The following is a 24,157-nucleotide window of genomic DNA, read 5'->3' on the forward strand; positions in this document are numbered from 1 at the left end:
TATATATATATAAACATGTTGCTCTCCAGCCCAATTTTATTCTGTAACCTAATAGATAATAATAATAATAGGACTCTAGCTTTGATGTACTAAAGGTTTTTTTTTTTTTACCAGAGGGCAGGTCAATAATTGTTGTAACTGTTTGTTTCTCTGTATATATGTGTATGCTCCAGATGATGAACTTGATATGAAAGTCAAAACTTCAAATGTTCATTTTGGTTTTTATTAAACTAAAGTTTTGCTCTAACATGGCAATTGTCTCCATAATTTTCCATAATGTAAACACTTATGAGACTTCAGAGATGTGGGAATAGATGCATAATTAATTAATTATAATTAAATAAATAAATATAATTACTTTATTAAATATAAGTAAATTCGTTGCATTTGTCCAGTAGGAGGAAACACTATTAGATCTACTAAGATAATAAGCTGAAAGGCTATTTTACCTTTCGGCTTATTATTTTACCAAATTTGTTAATTGAAAGGGAGATTGTAAATCCCGTTTGATTTTATAGCCAGATCCGAAACTCGGATTGAAATCCATAGAGTTTCATGCTGAAAAAACTATCAGCACGCCCAAGTGTAAATGGTCACTTGGGTAGTACAACACTAGCGCAACTCCATGCAAAGGTGGAGCACGCTCCGTCACTAACTTTAATATTCTCTCATAATGTAAAAACTCCACCTTTGCATGGAGTTTCCCTGGTGTTGTACTACCTAAGTGACCATTTACACTTGGGCTCACTGATAGTTTTTTCGGCATGAAACTCTATGGATTTCGATCCGAGTTTCGGACCTGGCTATAAAATAAAACGGGATTTACCATCTCCCTTTCGATTAACAAATTCGCTGGTAAAATAGCCTTTCGACTTATTATCTTAGTAATTAACAATAATTAACAATATAGGTGTGCACTACTTCGGCAATTCGATAATAGAGGTATGTAAGTTCGTATTCACTTAAAAACCTTGATATTCCAGGTCTGCCTACTCACTGATGAGACCTCATAAAAGGTTGAAACCGGTCTGGGTAGTGACCTCTTCTCATAATGTAAAACAATATATATACATCTCTTAGGAGCTGGGTTTTACATTATGTGAGAATATTAAAGTTAGTGATGGATCTTGCTCCACCTTTGCATGGAGTTGCCCTGGTGTTGTACTACCCAAGTGATCATTTACACTTGGGCTCACCGATAGTTTTTTTTTGGCATTAAACTCTATGGATTTCGATGGATTTCGATCCGAGTTTCGGACCTGGCTATAAATAAAACCGGATTTACCATCTCCCTTTCAACTATTAGATCTAATTCAAAGACATAGGATAGATGTTTAATTAATTAATTATTAATATTAATCCATAAATAATAAAATTTCTTTTCAATTTGTTTTCAGGGGCAGATATCAGAAATCGAATGTGTAGATGTGTACAGCAATTTAGATTATAGAAAAACAGGAGATCGTAATTTGAATTGTTCACTAGAAGAAGGCTTATTATGTATTAATGATGATCAACTCAATCATAAATGTCAAGATTACAAGATTCGCTACTATTGCAGTTGTGGTAGGATTTGTTTTTTCAGTTTTCATTAATATTAGATTTGGAATGTTCCTATAAAATCATTCCATTTGTTTAAAATGATCTGCATAATATTTTATTCCATCTTGAATCAGTTTTAGTTCATGTGAATGATCAGATCAAATGGAAGCTTAATATAAATAGAGAAAACAGATTATGGAAGGTGGTTTTGTTAATGACAGCAGAATTCTGAGGTCAAAAGGAATAAGATAAATTAAAGATACCAAGAAATTATATTCTTGGTTTAATCTTTTAACCAAGTGTAAACAAAACAAAGCTTGTGCATGAGGTATCTTCACAACTGGACTACTTTTATATAAAGAATTTGCATCAATTGCTTTAGTATCCCATAATGCAAAGCACATTTCCTTTCGAATTACCCAGACCAGTTTCAACCTTTACTGAGGTCTCAGTGGGAGCCAGCCCAAGAAGAGATACCAAGGTTTAGCTAATGCAGGAATCATATATTTCCCATATACAAGTTGTGAAAAGGTGTAGCACCTTATGGTTAAAATACTCTGAAGTTTATTTTTGACCAACTGACTTTTGTTGTACTCTTCCTTGCAATCCTGAATAAGTGCTTCAAACTGAATGACTTCTAAATGCAAGCATGCACACTCAATCAGAACCAAGCCAGACTAAAATTAACCTGAAGTTATAATATATCACTAATAATTAATATCTAAACTTATCTTTTTTTTTCTCAGGCTCTACACTTCATTCAAATAAACTTTTTTGCTGTCTACTGGTGAACATTTGATGGCAGTTGGGATTGCAGAAATGACAGGTGCCTAGGTGATTAACAGTCTTCATGCTAATCAGCTGCCTTGATTTGGCCTGGGTTCATCACCTGATCACCCCTCTGTAAAACCAAGGATCAAAAGAAACCTTTGGATTCACCATAATATTATTATTTGGAGTTAATTAACCAAAAAGCCAAGAATATATTAATGGTAAATGTTATTTAACTGGAAATGACAGAATTTATTGGTTCTATTCCACCCAGTGCTTAGTATCATTGGACTGCATAATACAGTCTTCAATTTTGAATCAACTTTGGTTCTCCTTTTTTCTAGCTTCTGGTAGCATTATACTGAGCTGCTGAACACTATTGAAATCTCCCATCAAGATGAAAGCCTTCAGTTGTGTTCAACAGCTTTGTATTACTAATGCTAGCTCCTCCTCCTCCTTTGAACTATCTATACCATCTAGAGGGAAAGGGAGAGTGGCAAGTATAGACAAAATACATAGAGTTTTATCACTTCCTGATCAATGCAAACCTAAGACCTACATACTTCCAGAGGTTTCAGCAAATTCCTAGGAGGTAGAAGGGAGGGGCTAGCACTAGTTCAGCACCATTGCATAGTGCACAATCCCAAAACTCCACAATAATGTGTCCTGGTACCTGTTTCTTCACGATCCTGTATCATTAGAAATATATTTCCTGAAAACATAAGCCTAACACCTCTGTTCATAGAGGGAAACAGTGATCACTCTTGCCTCTATTTCTCTGCAGTTCTGTCAACTTCATGTTTACTGTCATTGTTTCTAATTTTGTGGCTTGTAATTTTCATCATTAATTTTATAATTAGAGAACTGGGAACAAGTGTTCTCTACTAGAATTGGGGATTTCAGGTTCTATATACCCACTGGATTCTGAGGTTTTCTTCCCCCCCCCCCCACCCAATGACTTACTTTTGATGATGCCTTTTGTTTTGCTTTAAGTTTTTTTTTTTTTTTTTTATTCTGGTTTTTTGGTAACTTCATTGTTTTTTAACATTTTGGCATGTATGCTTTTGCTGTCTAGTTGCTTCATTTCATTTCTTGTATGGTTCTTTTATTTCTCCCACATCCAGTTCTTTTGTTTTTAATTAATGTTCGGGATCTAGTTTGCTAACTATTGTAGTGTGTGTGTGTGTACGCGTGGAGGGGATGATCCCTGGTTGTTTTAGCTCTTTTAGGCTCTTGTTATGTAGTGACTCTCCTGAGAGTAGATGGCTCTAATGGAGAAGATTTATTATAATTATTATTATTATTATTATGTGACACCTCCAGGGAGTTCAAAGACTCATTGAGGGAGGGCAATTACTCTACTACTTTCTGTCTCCACCACTCAATTCACCAACTACAACAAACTGCAACTACACCAACGCCATCTTCCACCAACCACCACCACTAGTATTTTTGCAGACAATCACAAATGTCCATGCCCATGCTCGGATTTGAACTCCCAGCCTTTTAGCTGGAGAGCAGATATTCTAACCACTCGACCTTTTTTCACTTTATCCAGTACATCATCATGTGTCACCTCTCTCTAGGATCAAATCATTCTCTGTATTTATGTCTGTAGATCCATGTGTGTAGATACAGTTTGCCTGTTCTGAGAATTACCAAAATAATAATTTGAAGTGAGATATTCATTCGTTTGTTGATGCAAAGTTGAATATGGTAATTCAATCCAAGCTATGTAGCGAGATTATTGGATGATTTAAATTGGTTGGGAGTGTGGGCAAAACATATAATGGATGTCAATTTAATATATAAAAAGTTAAAAGCTATTCATTTTTAGATAAAAAGATTATCCAAATAAATTGTTGTGCACCACATTAAGGGAAATAAATTCATTCTTTTCAGGAAAGGAATGAATTCAGGGATTTAAGGGTAGTAGTAGAAGAGAGAGTTGAAGTTTAGAGGGCATATTGTTAAGGTTTCCAGAGTAGTTCACAGGATTGGGTAAGAGTGTGGTTAGCAAGGGTGTGAAGACTAGATTTTTCACTTGGAGAAGTAGTGAATGGAATGGGTTGCCAGAGTCAGCTGTGAGTGGTTTATCTGTTATTAGATTCAAGGAGAGATATAATTGATATTGTATGGATAGATTGGTCTCCAATGATGAGTCTTTGGAATCCATGGAGGAGCCCATGGAGTAATAATAATAACAACATTGGTGTTATTTTGGTCCTTTATATAGGCCTTATAATAGTTTGTTTCTCGATTCACATCCTTCCCTATGATTACATGCTTCTTACCATATGGTGTGTAGTTTTATTGTTAACATAGGCTCCAGAGCTCCTGGCTCTTCAAAGTCTTCCTGACATGGGGGCACCTGTTGTTTCAGGATACTTTTCAGGATGTTTCAAGTTTTAAGCTTGACCACCCATCTGGCAACTGTTAGATATGCTGGGGCACAGTCCCCTAAAGTCTCACACACAGTTTGGTGAATCTCAGTTGTGGACTTTTCTTGCAGCACAAAAAGCTTGATGACAGCCCACACCTCTGTGTCTTTGAATTTCTTCAAAATCTCTGACATGGCTTCTTATATCCTAAAATATATAGTATATATCTTATATTCTAAAATATATCTTCCTTCTTATAAACCTTCTTTGTTTTTTGATACTTATACATGTCTATTCATCATGTCTAGTCAAAACCACATGGTCACTCACTCCAGCCAGGGGCAGGGATGCTCTCTCAGTTGCAGTCAAATCCTCTGATGCTATGACCAAATCTAAAACTTGTGTACCTTGTGTTCCTTCTACTACTTGTTTCCTAAGACATTTGTCCCTCAGGAATTCTAGAAATTCTGCTCACTTACTACTACTACTGCATTCAGTATTCTCTTCTCAATTTTCACTGCTGTAGTTAAAATCTTATAAACATTCTGTTCAGACTCACCAAGCTCAACTGCCTAAACATCTCTTGCTCTTCACTCTCTATCGTCCCTGACTTATAGCAACAACCAAATATCCTGTCCTGCCCGTCCAATTTATCTACTGTCAAAACCATTAGTGGCATTGCTTTACAAATCCTCCACTCTGAGAGGACACAACAAATCACATATCATAAACAATACTTCACTACCACATTTGCCTTTCCTATCCTGCAGATAAATGTTATACCCTGCTATGTTGTTGTTCATTCCCAGTATATCACCTTCTGTTAACTATGATCCCAATAATCTTTGAACAGGCTGAGGCTATCAGCACCACAATTTTATCTCCTTTATTCTGGATACTCATGACATTTGTATAAAGAAACACAAACACTAACAATGTTTCTATACCTATCATTATTTCCTCCAGACTCCACTGGATTCTGATTAACACTATGTGTTTCCCCTTCTCCCAAGTGAGTATTCCCACAAGAGAGCACTCCTACCATCCACCCTGATAATTATAGTTTCCCTTCACCAACATGCTCATTTGTATGCAGAACAACATTCTCTCCAGATGTCTACATCATTCCTCATTTAAATGCAAGCCTGGCATACAGTTTTTCTCTTCACACATGCACTATGGGCATCAACATATTCCATCCTCCCTTTTAACACATTCTTACTATCATACAATTCATTATAATAAATTTAGTTTAATCCTTTATCCAAGTGTGAGCAAACAAAGTTTGCACCTGAAAATATTTTCAGGACTGAGGAAAGGTAGTGCAACATCAGGCAACTCGGAGCAAAGGTGGACTAAGCTATCATCACTCCTATCTCAGTATCTCCCATAATGCAAAACACATCTCCTTGTGGATATGTATAATGTTATGCATTAAGGGAAGGGCCACTACCCAGACCAGTTTCGACCTTTATTGAGATCTCATCAGTGGGAGCCAGGCCCAGAGACAGAGATACCAAGACAGAAGCAATGGAAAGGTCATCTACCTATAGGAGTTGCCAAAAGGTATGCCACCTTATTATTAAATTACTCTGGATTTAGAGAAAGATGAAAGATGTAGTGGGTAGTGGCCCTTCCCTTAATGCATAACATTATACATATCCGCAATTATGGGACTGAGATAGCATTGATGATAGCTTGGTCCACCTTTGCTCCGAGTTGCCTGGTGTTGCACTACCTTTCCTCAGTCCTGAAGATATTTTCAGGCACTAACTTTGTTTGCTAACACTTGGATAAAGGATTAAACTAAATGTATTATAGTCTAACCAAGTGCAAAATAAACTTTCAACAAATACAATTCATTATTGCTCTTCTTCTTTATCTCATTATCATTCCTAGGTAACACACTTGCTATCTTTCTTGTCTTAGTCTTCTTCCATACAGTTTCAAGCATCAACATCAGATCTCTTGCCATCTAATTCACACTGCCTCTTAAATCATTCATACTCACCATTACAATTATCTCATCCACTCTTTCACCTTGTGTAATTTCCATAGTCACACTGTCTACTATTTCTGTAGGCAACACCCCTCTGGTGTTCTATTTTGCACTCTAAGTATCATTGAATCTCCATGCATCACACCTCTTTCTTGCTTTCCTGTTATCTTTTCATTCCTTGTTCCTGCTCTATCTGACTTTCTTATTTTTCACTCTCTCTCTCTCTCTCTCTCTCTCTTACCATGCTTGTCCTGTTCTCCCCTTCTATCAATTCCAATAACTCTTTCTTACTGCTATTCTCATATCCATTCTTTCCAGTCTTCTAATATCTTCTTTCATGCTTCTTAACCCATTCTTCATACTTGCACTTCTTCTTCTTTCATTGCATTAAACTGATGGAACAGCCTCTGTAGTGCAATTGGAAGAACTGCAGCACATTGTGCCCTACGATTGGAAAAGATGTGGGTTCGATTTTCATCATGATGAGGAGAATCCTTATACAGGCTTTGTCAATTGAAGGTGAGTTAGCTGATGTCATACGGAGGTAGCAGGGTTTTTTCTCCTGGAAACTCAGGTCTTTCATCCAGCATACAGAAAAATCAGCCTTCAGAATACATGCAGTTTACAGACAAAAATTATTGTTGTTGGTGATGATGGGTGGTACATGCAGTTGATGATAGCAGGAGAATTAAGTAGTAGTAGAAAGGGTGAGATGTACTGAGTGAAGTAGCGTAGAGCGCCTTCCCATGATGAGTAAATGGAGAGGCGTCACAATAATAATAATAATATTATGCTTCCTCTATCGCTCTCCAAACTCCGTCAACCACTCTGCTCTCTAAAGCTGGACATTCTGCACTCTAAGTAATCCAATAGTGAGGTCATCCTTCTTGGGAACTTCAATGTCTGCAACTCATATTGACTCCAGTTTCTCAGATCAAGTATGCAGGGATGATGAGGTGTTTGTCATCAGCATTCACCCATCTCATATCATCAATTTTCCCACCAGAATACTAGACAACCCCCTCCAATTTGCAAACACATGTCACCTCTTCCTAACAAGCTTCCCTTCTGGGCATACTGTAGTTGTCAGTTCTCTTCTTAGTAACTCGGTCCACAACCTCATACAAGTCTCTTTTGCCACAGAGCAACTTTCATCCACCTGTTCAAAGTCTTGTGTCCTTTAGCACTACAATGGTGCAAACTGGGAGAACCTCTGTGACTTCTATTCCTCTTTTCCATGGTCCAAATACTGCTTCAGCTCTTCTGATCCAAACACCTGCTCAGACAAAATAACAGAAATCATCCTCACAGAAATGATGGCTTTCATCCTCTATTCCAGTCCAAACTCTCAGCTACCATCCAAACCTTGGTTCTCAAAAAATGTGTGCCAATATTGTAAAAGAAAAAACCTCTGCGTATCATGAATGGTTCAAAACCAAAAGTCCAGGTGCCTACTCTGCCTATACTGCAGCCTGCAACAGTTGTAAAATAATCATCACAAAGTCCAAGTCAAACTTTGAAAGGGACAAATTCTGCAAACTCGCCTACCCAAATGGCAGTAAATCCTTCTGGTCCCTTGCCAAGACCATTGGGCACAATTTCTGCCCACTTCGATTTCCATCACACTCACATCCAGATGGTATTGTAGTCACCTTACCAAAAGACAAGGCCAACTTTTATTATTATTCAAGCCTCCATGGAGTCAAAAGACTCATCGCAGAGGTCCTTCCTAAGAAACACAAAGTCTATCAAGACTCATCGGAGGGACGTCCCTCCTAGGAAACACAAAGTCTATCGCACGACTCCTTAAACTCATTGACCATTCTCACTCTCACCACTCTATCAGGCAATGCATTGCATGGTTCAACCGCCCTCCATGCAAAGAAACCTCTCCTCACCCTCTTGCTCACAGTTTCCTTTCGTAACTTCCAGGGATGGCCTCCTTGTCATCACTCCTTCCTGCTGTTCAACCAAGTGAAAAGAACTCCCCAGTATCTCTTGTCTCCTCTATTTCTTTCCTCCAGTATAGCTCCTCTCATAGAATATGCAGCATCCCATTGATGTGTCCCAAACCTCAAGACCTTACATTTTGCTGCATTAAACCAATACCTCTCTTCATTTACTCATCTGTCTATCTTATTCAAATCCTCTTGCAGGACTACTACGGCTGCATTATTACTAATAACCCTTCCCAGCTTTGCATCATCCACAAACAACTGAATATCCCCCTGCAATCCACTGACAATGTCTTTGATATAAAGGTTAAACAATAAAGATCCCAGTACTGAGCCCTATAGTACCCCACTTGCAACCCTCCGCCTCCTTGAAACTACCCCACCATACACAACTCTCTGATACTATCGGACAGCCAATCCTGAATCCAATTGACTAACCCGACATTTAAACCCATGTGCTGCAACTTAAATATCAACTTATCATGTGGCACCTTGTCAAATGCCTTTGCTTAGTCCAAGAAAATGTCAGTATATGCCTTTCCCTCATCTACTGCTCTTGTAATTTTATTATCATCACTTTTCTTTTCAAATTCCTGCATTAATGACCTGGACAAAGTTTCCTCCACTCCACAAATAATGATTCCCTTCATGTGTTCCGACAAAAAGAAATCCAAAGAATCCTTAACAACCTGAACACAAACTAGGTATCTGGTCCTGATGGTATCCCATATATTATGTTTAAAAATTGACACCTATACTCTATTGCCTCTTCAAGCTATCTTATTCAACTGGCATCTACCCAACAGCATGGAAACAGGTCCATATCTAACCCATCTCAAAGAAAGGTGATTAAAGGCAACTGATGAACTACCATCCACTTGCTCTTACTTCTGTTCTCTCAAAAATTATGGAGAAGGTCATCAACAACCAACTCTTGAACCATCTAGAGACATACCATACCAACTAATCAGTGACCAGCAGTATGGATTCTGCCACTACCAATCTACAGTTGATCTTGATTTCACCACCGACTTTTGGACTCAAGCCATGATGCCCTTGACATTTCAATGGCATTTGATCAGGTCTGCCTTCCCTGGTCTGCAACTGGATTTCCAACTTTTTCACTGGTTGTTCACTACATATTATAGTGAACATCTTACTCTCCTCAGATTTCCCCACCAATGCAGAAGTATCCCAGGTTTCTGTTCTCACCCATTCTCTTCTTCTTGTATATAAACAACATGCCCTCACAGACTTCCAATCCTATCCAAAGCATTGCAGATGACAGTACACTCCATTCTTCCTTTTCATTCAATAAACATTGAAGTGATCAAGTGTAGAATCCTCATTAGCTACAATGACCAGTGACCTGAACTCAGATTTCCCTTAGATCTAGTAGCTATATTTCAGTGGGGCAAGGATAACTTTGTAAACTTCAGTGCCACCAAAACTCAGTTCAGTCTGACATATCACAAGAAAGAGCTTGCATCCATCCACCTTAACTGCAGTAATACTGAGATATCCGAATTCATTCAGATTTCTCTTCTTGGACTGACTTGCACATAGTTGTACCTCTGATCTTTCCTGGCACAACCATATTTCAACTATAGCTTGTCTTCTTCTTCTTCCTATCATGGAATATAGGCCATGTGGCCTGTTCCAGTCTCATGCCATCTCTTTCTTGGTCTTCCGATTCTTCTTTTTCCACTTATTTTGTATCTGTATAATATTTTTGGTAGTCTGCTGTTGTCCATTCGATTTAAATGTTCTAGGCATTTTTGTTTATACTGTCTTATGTAGTAATTAATTGGTTTGATTTTTAGGGATTGTAAGATTTCTTCATTTGTTTTGTGGTCCCACTTGGTATATCCCGCTGTTTTTCTGAGGAACTTCATTTCTGCTGTTTGAATTCGTTTTTCATCTTTCCTTTTCATGGTCCATGTTTCGCTTCCGTATAGTAGAGTTGGTTTTGACAAGACATTATATAGTCTGATTCTAGTGTGTTTTTGTACCAGGGATGGCTTAAATATACTATTTATTATGCCATTTACTTTGACAAAGTTTGATATTTTAGTGTCTATGTCTTTTTCTTCTTCGTATGATAGATCACATCCCAAGTATCTGAAAGTGTTTACTTGTTCTAGTATTTTATTGTCTATCACTATTTTACTTCTTATTGGGTTTTCTTCTTTGAATGCCATTATTTTTGTTTTTTCTTTGGATATTGTCATATTATATTGCTTTGAGATATCATTTAATGATTTTAATGATCTTTGTAAGTCATCTTCTGATGTAGCTAATACTATTTGATCATCTGCAAATAGTAGTGTATCTATCTTCATTTGCGGGGTCATTTGTATACCAAATGGGTTATGCTGTTTCCAGATTGTTAATATTTCATTTATATATATATTGAAAAGCAGAGGTGAGAGGGTACATCCTTGTCGTACTCCTCTTGATATACAGGGTGTTCGGGATAAATTTGACATATTTATAATTAATTATATTTTTCCGTAAGTTACATGTATTAACACACACTTCTCTTCATTTAAAAGTTTGGACCCTTCTTCATTCATATACAAGATGTCAGAAAGGATGGATAGCTGGAACCCACCTGAATCATGGAAGAGAATAACTTGTATCATGATGATTCGTGCCCGCCATCAAAATAAGGATATTACGACTGCTGCCCAATGCTCCCTGAATACAGTAAAAACAATCAGGCATGAACTAGAGACTTGCAATGGTGACTACGAGGATGTAGCAAGAAGAAAGATCCCTAGCAGACGATCTGATTGCGTTCGTACAGCAGAATTCCTCGCAAATCTGCAGGAACAGGTGTTGAAGAACCCTGGCATTGGAATTCGGGCTTTGTTCGTGGAGTTGCTAACTGTAGTCAAGCCCTGGATAACAAGGGTAGCCAATGGTAGGCCGTATGTATGGCAGCAGGATTCGGCCCCTTGCCACACCTCTGGGAAAAGTCAAAAATGGTTGTCTGAAAATTTCTACGACTTCACCAGTCCAAATGTTTGGCCTCCAAACTCCCCAGACCTTAACCCCATGGATTATTTTGTATGGGGCGCAGTTGAAAAAGACACCAATCGCACTTCCAGTAATACAAAAGCCCAGTTAATGGATAAAATTAAAACAGTTTTTGCGGCCCTTCCCAGGGAGACTGTAGCATCAGCTTGTTCGAGGTTCCGAAGCAGAATTGAAGCTGTGATCGATGCTAATGGTGGTTATTTTGAGTAAATCTTGTTGATAGTATTGTAATTAACTCTGCCTGTAATGTTTTTTTGTCAATTCATTAAATTTAATAGATACAAAGAAGATTTTCTTTTTCCTTACGAAACTGTCAAATTTATCCCGAACACCCTGTATCTTTCCATTCTGAGGTGTGTTCTAATTTAACTGCTATTTTATTTCCTGTATATATTTCTTGAATAGATTGTAAAAGTTGGTTTGGTATGTTTAAATCGGTTAATATTTTAAACAATTTTTGTCGACTAATTTTGTCAAACGCTTTTTCATAATCAATAAACGCCACACGTGTTTCTTTTTGAAATTCTCTTCTCTTTTCTATTAATAATTTTAAAGTAAAAATTGGATCTATGCAGGATCGGCCTTTTCGGAAGCCATTTTGTTCTTCTAGTAATTTGTTTTCTACAATGCTGCTTAGTTTCTCTTTTAATATTCCTGCATATATTTTATATCCTGTATTCAGCAGGCTAATTCCCCTATAATTATTGCAATTGTCTTTATTTCCTTTTTTATAGATTGGGATGACCAGTGCTTTTTTCCAAGAGTTAGGGGTTTTTCCGGACATCCAAACCATATTAAAAAATTTCAAAAGTCTTTCATTAAATTTTTCACCTGCATTTTTGTATAGTTCTATATTTATATTGTCTTCTCCTGGCGTTTTCCAATTTTTCATCTTCTTTATTATATTTTTCAGTTCTAACATTGTGATATTTTCTATTAGGTCATTCTTTGTCTTATAAAATTTTAATTCATTGTTCTCATCTGTCCAGAGATTTTGGAAATAGGTCACCCATTTTTCTAAATCTATTGTTTGTATTTTTATCTTTTCTTTTATTTCTTTATTCATGTATTTTATTACTTTATAAGTTTTGGGTTGTGGCTTAAATAAATCCTTTTCTAGTTCTGTTACGAAATTGTTCCATCTTTCTCTATGTTTTTTCCTTACTTCTCGTTTTGCAATTGCACTATTTCTTTTATACTCTATTTCTGCTTCTATTGTTTTGGAATTTAGCCATTTCTGGTAACTGTCCTTTTTGGTTTTTATTATATTTTCTATTTCTTTGTTCCAGTCTCGTAGTCCTCTTTTTCTAATCCATTTGTGCTTTATTCCTAAGGTTTCTGTTGCTGCTTTTGTGAGAATTTGTTTCAGATTTTCCCATTCATCTTCTATGTCCCTTGATTCATGTGTGGTTTCTGTTTTTAAGTTTGTGCATTTTTGATATTGTAGTCTAACTTGAGGATCCTGTAATGAAGAAATTTTGTAGCTTGGCTGGTAAGAATTTTCAATTCTATGTGTTTTTAGCCACTTTGGTTTAAAACGAATTTTTGCTGATACCATATAATGATCAGAGTTTAATTCAAAGCCTCGATATGCTCTTACGTCTAAAATTAACTCCGCTAATTTAAAATTTGTGATAACGTAGTCGATTATTGATTTGTATCCTCTGGCTGACCAAGTATATTTATGTATTTCCTTGTGTTTAAACTATAGCTTGTGCAGCTGCTAAAAAACTTGGTGTACTTTTTCACACAAGGCACTACTTCACACCTTAATAGTTGCTAACTCCATACAAAGCCCAAATCTGCCCAGCCATGGAATATTGCTCTAATATATTTGAGGTGGTGCACAAAACTCCTCTCTAAGATTGCTCGATTCTATCCAGAAGAGTGCAGTTTGGCCAACTATTGATGTCTATCTCAAATACCCACTTCAATTGCTCTCTCACACAGATGTTCAATTTCTGCCTTGTGCCTCTTCTACAGATACTTTCATGGACAGTGTTCTGCTGAATTATTATTATTATTATTATTATTATTATTATTATTCAGGCCCCCATGGAGTCAAAAGACTCATCGTGGGAGCTCCTTCCCAAGAACATAAAGTCTTTCAAGACTCATCGAGGAGAGGTCCCCCCCCCCCAAGAAACACAAGGTCTATCATACCACTCCTTAAACTCATTGACCGTTCTTGCTCCCACCACTCCATCAGGCAATGCATTCCACGGTTCAACCACCCTCCATGCAAAGAAACCACTCCTTACCCTCTTGCTCACAGTTTCCTCTCGCAACCTCCAGGGATGGCCTCCCGTCATCACCTTCCCGCTGTTCAACCAAGCAAAAGAACTCCCCAGTGTTAACCCTGTAACCACCTCTCAACAGTTTAAAAGTCTCAATCACATCACCTATCCCTCCTCTATCCACCAAACTCTGCAGTCCACATTCCCTCAGCCAATCCTCACAACCATCCCTGTACAGTCCTGAAACCGTCTTTGTCATCCGTCCCTGTATCCTTTCCACAGCTGATTTATCCCCTTCAAATCCTGGGGAACAAATCTGAGAACAATAGTCCAAGTGTGGTCTGATCAGAGACGTATACAACGGAATGATCACCCTCTTATCTCTGCAGGTCAGTGTCCTTCTCATAATTGCAGCAATCCTCTGTGTTACCTTCACCACCTTTGCAATATCTCCCCTAAACTTCAGGTTTCTATCAATCATCAACCCCAGATCTCTTGTCTCCCTTACTTCCTCCAGTATAACTCCTCCCATAGACTATGCAGCATCCCATCGATGTTTACCAAACCTCAAGACCTTACATTTTGCTGCATTAAACTGATAACCCCTATTCATTTGGCCATCTATCTAGCTTATTTAAATCCTCTTGCAGGGCTACCACATCTGCACTATTACCAATAATCCTTCCCAGCCTCGCATCATCTGCAAACAACCGAATATCCCCTTGCAATCCACTGGTAATGTCATTGATATAAATTAATTTATATCAATGCCATATATAATATATAATCAATTAATTATATCAATTGGCCACGATTATTCACCCCTCTCTTCCAAAATCATTAAAACAAGAGCCACTGCTAACCAACACCCTTTTACAGTCCATCTTAAAACTCACCAAACCAACTTCACTGCCTCTTCGTTTATTTCATCTACTTCTGTCCTTTAGAACAGTCTCTCCTACTCTGCCTTCCCCAAAGATTACAACTGTTAGCTGTTCAAGCAAAATGTGAAGTTTCCTACTTTCTCCTGCTCCTCTTGCCCACAGACAACTCTGGTGTACTAGGTCTTGTGGCCTTTCACAAGTGGACCAGAAAAAAAAAAGTATATATATATATATATATATATATTTTTTTTTTTTTTTCATGGAGAAATCTTGAGTGAAACACGGGTCCATCAAGGTAAAATATATGTATACAGGAATACTGCGATTATTGCGGTTATTGTTGCCATGAAAAATATCGCAATAATCAAGTTCGCGATAATCGGGATAAATAATGCGTGTAAAATGGGTAATCAATGCCAAGGATTTTTCAAATCTATTAATTAAATTTTATATATCAAGTAAGAAAGAAATGTGTTAAAAATGTTAAGTAAAAAATGAAGGTTCATTAAGAAAAACAAGATTATTCTCTAATCCTTATTTATATATAAGAAGTACATACAGTACATACAATTATTCTTTCTTGGATAAAAATTTGTGTAGAGTTGTCTGGTGGAATTTTTTCTTTCTTTTTTCTTCATATAAAACTCGGTAGCAATGGATGGAATTTTCAATTTCCTGATGAACTTTCAGTGATCACTCGAGATTAGGATCGCCGTTCAAGATTTTTTCTTTAAAATTTTAAGCGATTCTAAACATTTCATCCATTTCTTTGAGGGTAAATTTCTTTGGTGCCAAGTCAATTTGTTCATCATTATCATCGATTTGAGCATCATAAGTACGTTCTCTCTCTCGAGGTTAATTAGGTCTTCATCATTCAGCTCCTTATCATGTGACTGAAGCAGGTCCTGAACATCACCTTTTTCAATTTCTTTTAGTCCTAGATTGAAGCCCTAGAGTTTGAAGCGTGGTCTAAAATATGGCGAACAGTTGATTCATTTAGACCATACTCTCTTGAAATTTTGGCTTTGGTTATGCCTGCTTCATACTTATTTATGATATGCAAGTTATCTTCTAAGCTGATCACTCTACATTTCTTCTTGATAGCTGTAGACTTGAAATCATCCTTGTTTCTTTTAGCATTCATTGTAGGGGTAAATAACAAGAGAAATGAATATCCACATGAACTTCAGGCAAAGGCTAATAGTTACTGGTAAGTGGTAAGAAGGCACCGTCGGATAAAAACGAAGCACTACAAGAAAGCGATACCTGGAGAGTGGCAACTCAAATTGGTTGCATATGTAGTGGGCTACATCTCGCTGCCATGATAATTCAAATTTGGAGCGCAATAATTGGAATTTTGGTATCAAATTATAAACTGCGATAAATCGAGAATCGCGATAATCGAAGCCGTGATAATCGAAGCCACGATAATTGAGGCATTCCTGTATATATGAAAATTATTTCTCATGCCAAGCAACTTACTCTCACTCGACATTGGCCATAGGCCCATACTTTTGATCCCATTACAAACTGAGTCACCCTTCTTGCCTGTTATTTTTATTCCTCTTGGAATTGATTATTACCACTCCTCTTATGTTGCCTCTTTAATGCTTTTTTTCCTCTGTATTTCATGTTTCATCTCTTCATTCAATCCATTTCACCTACCCTAATTTATTTTCTGACCTTTAGAATAAATTTGGACATTGCTTCTACTAGATAGTTCTTGAATATCACCCAAGCAGCATAGATGTCCTTTTTTTTTTACCCAACTCCTCATTCCATGGTACAACTGCCAGCTTTCTCTTCAGCTTCTCATAATCACCAGCTTTGTAGTTCCACTTACACCTGTAAGTTTTCTTTACAGAAGTCCTCACGTTGTTGAGCTTTATGGTCACTATCACGAAATGGAGGTAGATTTGGCACATCATTTATAAAAATATCCTCTGATGAGATGATCAAATTCATGACCCTCAAAAATTCAAGAAACTCATTTTCTTTACTTCCTGTTGCTATCTCGTCATCCCAATCTATATTACTGTAATTGAAATCATCCATAACGATCATTGACTTGGCTAATTTGTTTATATATTTCTTGGTCACTACCCTCCACATTGCCAGGTCTAGAAGAACATGCAATGAAGTATTTCATTTTCTTCACCTCTATCTCACACCATACTGCCTCAAACCAGTACCACTATTTCCCCCTTGCATCTCAATCTTCTATGGACATAACTCTTTTTCTATCCTCAATTGCACCTCACTTCATGAAGTGCATCATACACTTAAATCTCTATTTTTGTGAGGAAGTCATCCTTATCCAGTGATGTTTCACTTATTTCAACAGTTTTTTTTTTTTTTTGGAAAAGTAGTGAATCATTACAACCATTTAATTTTCCTTGTTTCTGATACTTCTAGCATTCTTACACCAATATAACAACTCATTCCTGAATCTATAACAAGTTTCTCTGATACCACCACTTATTAGAAATCATTTCTCCATACTTTCCCTGAGCCATTTCTTTTTCTTCTTACTCATCCTTGAACCTTCTTCAACTTTAGCTGTTTTCCCTACATTCTAGCTCATCTCCTTCCTGTTTTGTCAACGATGAATCTTATATTTTTTCCCTGTCCACCTTGAATCTCTCTGTTTCCTTATTGGTCTTGTTCTCTCATTCTGTACACTCATGCTACCCACTTCTTCATTCCTCCCACTTCAATCTATCATTCTTTACTCTCTTTCTCTTTCACATTGCTTGCTACTTACTGGGATTCATTTTCTGCACTAATTACTCTCCCTTCCAGCAGCAGTGTCTCCAAATGACTCACACCAAAACCATTCAAAAGCAGTCTACCAGACTTAGAGTTCAGTTCTTCTTTGAAACTCATTTTGCACATTAACAATCTGCATTCCTTTCTCTTCTCACATTTTTGCTAATATATCATTTATACTTCTTGCCTCAGTCTCATCTCATCACTGTCGTACCTGGACAACACACTGAATTTCCTATCACACTATTATTCATTATCCTTCTCAACAATCTCCTTATATCCAGTCTTATCCAATCTTACATTTTCCTTGTTTCCAGTGCAATATGGAAGAGTGTAATCAGACTAATTAATGACTTACTAACTAACTACACATCACTTACTAACTCACTCCACCTTCTTTTTCTGCTGCATGCATATTCTACAAATATTTTCATGGTAAATATTCTTCAAAACTAGCATTAATATTAATTAAATTAAGGGGATATTAGATCCTACATTGTTTTAAAACCAAATAAGAAACGCAAAGATTGGAATCAGAGAGTTTCATGCCGAATATAGTATAAAAAACTATAAAAGTATCGGTGAATGCTAGCGTCAGCTGAATGCAAGTAGTCCTAGAACATAGTATAAACACGGGCAACTCGTTGCAAAGGTGGGGAAAGTTCCGATCACTATTCTTTGGTATTTACCATAATGTAAAAACACATTTCCTAGGAAATGTTATTACATTATGGTAGGGAGGTCACTACCCAGACCGGTTTCAGCCTTTATAGAGGCTTCATCAGTGAGTAGCTAGACCAAATTATTAATACCAAAGGGAGCGAAAAGAACTTATATACTCTGCTATATGAGTTGTCCAAGAAGGTGCACCCATTAAGTTACTTAAATATAAAGAGCCAACAGGCTTCATTTCGGCGATATAAACATTAATTAAATTAAGGGGATATTAGATCCCACATTGTTTTAAAACCGAATAAGAAACTCAATTTTATACTATATTTGGCATGAAACTCTCAGATTCCAATCTTTGAGTTCCTTATTTGGTTTTAAAACAATGTGGGATCTAATATCCCCTTAATTTAATTAATGTTTATATCGCCGAAATGAAGCCTGTTGGCTCTTTATATTTAAGTAACTTAATGGGTGCACCTTCTTGGACAACTCATATAGCAGAGTATATAAGTTCTTTTCGCTCCCTTTGGTATTAATAATTTGGTCTAGCTACTCACTGATGAAGCCTCAATAAAGGCTGAAACCGGTCTGGGTAGTGACCTCCCTACGATAATGTAATAACATTTCCTAGGAAATGTGTTTTTACATTATGGTAAATACCAAAGAATAGTGATCGGAACTTTCCCCACTTTTGCAACGAGTTGCCCGTGTTTGTACTACGTTCTAGGACTACTTGCATTCAGCTGACGCTAGTATTCACCAATACTTTTATAGTTTTTTATACTATATTCGGCATGAAACTCTCTGATTCCAATCTTTGAGTTTCTTATTCGGTTTTAAAACAATGTGGGATCTAATATCCCCTTAATTTAATTAATGTTTATATCGCCAAAATGAAGCCTGTTGGCTCTTTATATTTAAGTAACTAGCATTAATAATTTATCCTCTCTCTATCAAATCCATTGAAACATATGCAGCATCTCCCAAACATCCATCTACAGTTCCACTCTAAACTCAATGTATGAATTTGTTAAGGGGAGATCATGTTTCACATAGTACATAAGTAAGTACTATAACAAGATGACAAATACCTTGGACAGAGGAGATGCATATACAGTGGTTTACTTGGATTTTGCAAAGGCTTTTGATAGACTGCCACATGACAAGCTCTTAATTAAATTGAAAGAGTTGGGATTAGATAACAGACTTCTGCGTTGGATCAGTGACTGGCTGTCAGATAGGTATCAGAAAATTGTATATGGGGGTGCAGTATCTCGAAAGAGAAAGGTCACCACTGGTGTGCCACAGGGGTCAGTTTTGGGGCCATTGTTGTTCAATTTGTATGTTAATTATATTGGGTTGAGTTTAACTAGTGATATTCAGTTCTTTGCAGATGATGCAAAACTGGGGAGAGCAATGCACAGTCAGGCTGATGTTAATGCCTTACAAGAGGACGAATAGATTGCATGAATGGGCAGATAAGTAGCACTATCAGTTCAATGTTGCCAAGTGTAAGTTTTTGAGATTTGGTAAGCAACGATGGGATGCTAAGTATACACTTGGTGGGGAAACTTTTACAAGTAGAGGAGATAAGAGAGAGCTAGGTGTGATGGTGGACAAGGACCCAAAATTCAGGGGCCACATTGCACAAGTTGTGAAGATTTCACATAGAATAATGGAAATAATGCAGAGAACCCTGACATGCAGAAATAGACAGGTTATGATTCCGTTGTATAAGGCCTTGATCAAGCCTCATATGGATTATTGTGCACACATTTGGTTGCTGGGTTTTCATGGTGATGAGAGTATGTTTGGAAAGGGTACAGAGAAGATTCACAAAGGTGGTCAGTGGTCTTTGCAATGAGGAGTACAAGAACAGATTGAGAGAATGTAAGTTACAGAGCCTCATGAATAGGAGGAACGGGGTGGGCATGATTGAGACATATAAGATAGTCAGGTTGTTATCAGATTGACTTGGAAGAGATTTTTTATAGAATGGAAAAGGAGATAGAAAAAGAAGCCATTACTGGAAACTGTATAAGGAGGGTGTGAGCAAAGGAGTGAGAAACAGGTTCTTTGCATGGAGGGTGGTTGGCGAGTGGAATGCAATACCTGATTGTGTTGTGGATGTGGACACATTGAATCAGTTTAAGACGCGGTTGGATGAGCATTGAATGCAATAGTGAGTACCTCCCATGATGAGTCTCTGACTCCATGGAGGTCAGGTGTTGATAATAATAATAATAATAATAATAATAATTTCTCTTCTTCTGCTTTCATTCATGCTGCTGTACTCTCCTCCCTTTCTATGTGTTTCTGAGAGCTTCAAATGTAATGTGAACAAGTTCCTTCTTTCTCAAATCTCTTCCCATATACAGTACTAATGTAACATAGCTTGTCCAACCATCTTTTCATGCACAGATTAAACATAAAAAAAAATAAACGATATTAATATTATTAATTTCTGAAAAAGTTACATATATTTCATTTATGTCAACAACACACTTTGTACTAAGCTCCATCTCATGGCCATTGTCTCCTCTTCATCCAAAAAATTTGGATTCCTCATTTGCTCAAGGTATTAAATTAGCTGTGAACAGCTACCCAGTATACATATATTTTTAAAATATATAAATATAAATATATGCTTTTCATTATTTTAAACATGCTCATACATTAACTGTTTCTGGACTTGGTGCATTACAGTCATAAATGTTGACATGCCTGAAGAAAGCAAGCCAGTCATCTTCTTTGAAGCTATAATGAATTTCTTAAATGATGGTATAACATGAATAACAAATGTATGTATATCAAATCTACAGTAATAGTTCTTGATTTTCCAAAGAATTTGACATAGCCAGATGATAAGCTGCTATTTGACAGGCAGCAAATGGATTTTTGATAATCATCTAGTGGACTACATTGACATTTAGCTGTCTGATAAATATTAAATTAAAACTGAATCAATAAGAAGAAGAAGGGCAAAAAGCCAATTATTATTACACCTTCCATGAAGTCAGCAGACTCATTGTGGGAGGTCCGTTCAACTGACAACATATTTATTATATAGAATTTTTAACACTCTTTGCATTAACAACACATTCTGGTAATACATTCCATTCACTTACAATTCTCAATGTAAAAAATCTACTCCTCACACCCCTCTTCACCACACTTTTACATAACTTTCAGGGATGACCTCTGGTTCATCAACTCTCATCTTCTACTCTTTTTATAATCCCCTCTGGATTAATCTGATAAAATCCTCTCACTAACTTAAATGTCTCTATCATATCACCTCTTTTCCTCCTGTCCACCAAACTCTGCAAACCGCATTTCTTCAACCTCTCTCCATAGCCAGCATTCCAAAGTCCCAACATTGTCTTAGTCACTCGCCTCTGGACCCTCTCCAATGATATGCTGATGAAGTGCTCGTTCAATAATTCCACTGTATCCTTTACAGCTGTTTTGTCTTCTTTCCACTCCATAGGAACCCTACCCACTGCAGGACTTTCATTAAATAACCAGGTCAAGGTCATAGACAACTGTGGTGCACATTCCTTAAGAATATGTGGTGATGTGTCATCCATTCACACAGTCTTATTTACATCTAACCCAACCAACATCTGATACACCTCTGTTTCTGTGACTTCCAATTCTCCTAATACTTGCCTCTCTTCTATATACTGCATGGCATTATTTACACCAGTATGATATACACTGATAAAGTGCTCCTTCAATAATTCCACTATATCCTTTGCAGCTGTTAGTCTTCTACCATGACTATCCACCAGTATTATTCTGCCATAATTATTCTTTCTCTTGATTGTCATATAGCAATCAAGAGAAAGAATATATTGTCATATTGCTTGATTGCTATATTGTCATATAGCAATCAAGCAATATAGCAATCAATTGGCCAGACCAGCCAGTCTCCTCTCATCTGTACCTTTTCTTTCTTTACCATGCGCATCATCTTTCTATCTTGCACTTTATACCCTTCACGGATTTGATCACCACCAACTGCCATGTACCTCCTCCATAACATTTTCTTTTCCAGCACAGCTTGCTTAATTTCACTGTTCATCCATTTCACTCCTATTCTATTTACTCATTTAACCCTTGGTATGCAGTTATATATTGATACTGTCTTGTGAGTTTCCATTTGTCAACATCTTGTTTGCTCAGCTCATCTATCCAATGTACTGATGCTAACTGACTACAGAGCTTCCTATAATCATCTACTTTATACTTCCACATATATCCATTTGCTGTTCAGGGAATCATTTAGTACTATTCAACCTTTATGCAAACAGTAATCTCAAGATATTTCAGACAGACAGACATACCTTTAAACTCTCCAACATACCTTGATGATGTCTTTGCTGTTTGGTCTCATGTAGGTCCAATTTCCTACAACCGATCAATAGTCTTCATCCACACATTCAATTCATCATGGAAAAAGAAAAGGCCAGTAGTTACCATTCTTGGACATCCTTCTTATGCGAACAGCCTCCAATAATTTATCAACCAGTGTTTATCAAAAATATACCTTTACTGGCAGATACATTTATCAGATACATTCATCACACCTCTCAAAAAATTCGTGTTATCAAGTCATTAATTAATAGAGCACATAATGTGTGTTTCCCTCCTTCAAGCTTACAACAAGAACTTCTCACTATGAAAATTTAATATAATTTAATGGTTACAATCTTAATCAAATCCAGTAGATAATTGACTTCTATGTTCCAACACCTCAGGATTCTTCAGCAGACTGCAGAGTTCCAATCCCTTATATTTCTGGTATCTCTGAACCAATTGGTAAAATTATCAAGTATCATCTCATTCCCACGTATTTTCCTATTAACAAAATTTCTCATCTGTTGCCATCTACAAAAGATAAACTGTCACCTCTATCATTAACCTTGCAGAGGTTGTGGCTGATCTGACAGATACAAACAAATTGTTTAATATAAATATTCTTACACATATCCAGTGTATAGCTTGGAGGTCATGAGTAACTGTGTATGCATATATTACGAGTGATATTCCACACTGTTTATGTGATCAGTTTTGGTTTAACATGTATTATGTAAAGGTGTGTGATATTTCATAGTAAATTGTATCTGAGAGATACCACAACCTCCGATGTCAGTATAGTATTGGTTTAGTTGTTTTTTGTTTTTTTAAATTTACCGCTGAAAATGACTGGAAAAATATATCTATTGGATAATCCATGAGATGTTGAAGAGATTCAGAGATGTTGTTACTCGTGTCCGATGATGAGAATGATAGAGTCAAATGGAAAGTGATATTTGATAGTAAATTGTAACTGAGAGATACCACGAACTCCGATGTCAGTATAGTATTGGTTTAGTTGTTGTTTTTTTCTTTGTTTCTTTGTTCAATAATTTCTAGATTGTAACTGAAAATAAATGAACCATCATGTATTATATTTGCAGTGTTTTTTTTTTAAGTTTTATTGCATTTTAGCACATACTAGTAATGAATGTATCTCCCAGATACACGCGACCTATGCTGCAGTTTTTTTGACCATGACCTCTGGTGGGTTAACTGTCATTAACCAGATACCTTGTGAATGTAATCTAACATACTTTTGGCAGCCAGGCCATACTGTTGGAAAAAAAAAAAGAATTAATGAACATTAATATTATATTGAATACATGAAACCTCAAAAGTCTGGTCTGACATGACATAGTCTTGACATTAAATACAGTGTGCAGTGGGATGAAGCTTGTCTTCTCCATGGAAGCAACTTAAATATGAACACCTTTTCAAAGAAAGTTGTGAAGGCCTTTTACATTGGCCAAATCTGAATTGGAAAGATTGTCTCTCTCCCAAAAGTTTGAGAGATTCTTATTTTATGTAACCATCAAAAATA

General features: G+C 36.8%; 1 protein-coding gene across 4 annotated transcripts in view; it reads left to right on the forward strand.

Annotated features, from left to right (window-relative positions):
* Positions 1–24,157, forward strand: part of LOC150094462 (hemocytin-like) — a 2,636,009-nt gene that overhangs the window by 1,370,883 nt on the left and 1,240,969 nt on the right. For all 4 annotated transcript variants that reach the window (XM_090412206.1, XM_090412207.1, XM_090412208.1 and 1 more), the window contains one exon: positions 1,398–1,566. In XM_090412206.1, coding sequence (XP_090268332.1) covers positions 1,398–1,566 — 169 coding nt within the window. The remainder of the gene's footprint in view (positions 1–1,397; positions 1,567–24,157) is intronic.

This window comes from Typopeltis vanoorti, chromosome 22, assembly GCF_054136105.1.
Source record: "Typopeltis vanoorti isolate ZY-2024b chromosome 22, IOZ_Tvanoo_1.0, whole genome shotgun sequence".
Classification (NCBI taxonomy): domain Eukaryota; kingdom Metazoa; phylum Arthropoda; class Arachnida; order Uropygi; family Thelyphonidae; genus Typopeltis; species Typopeltis vanoorti.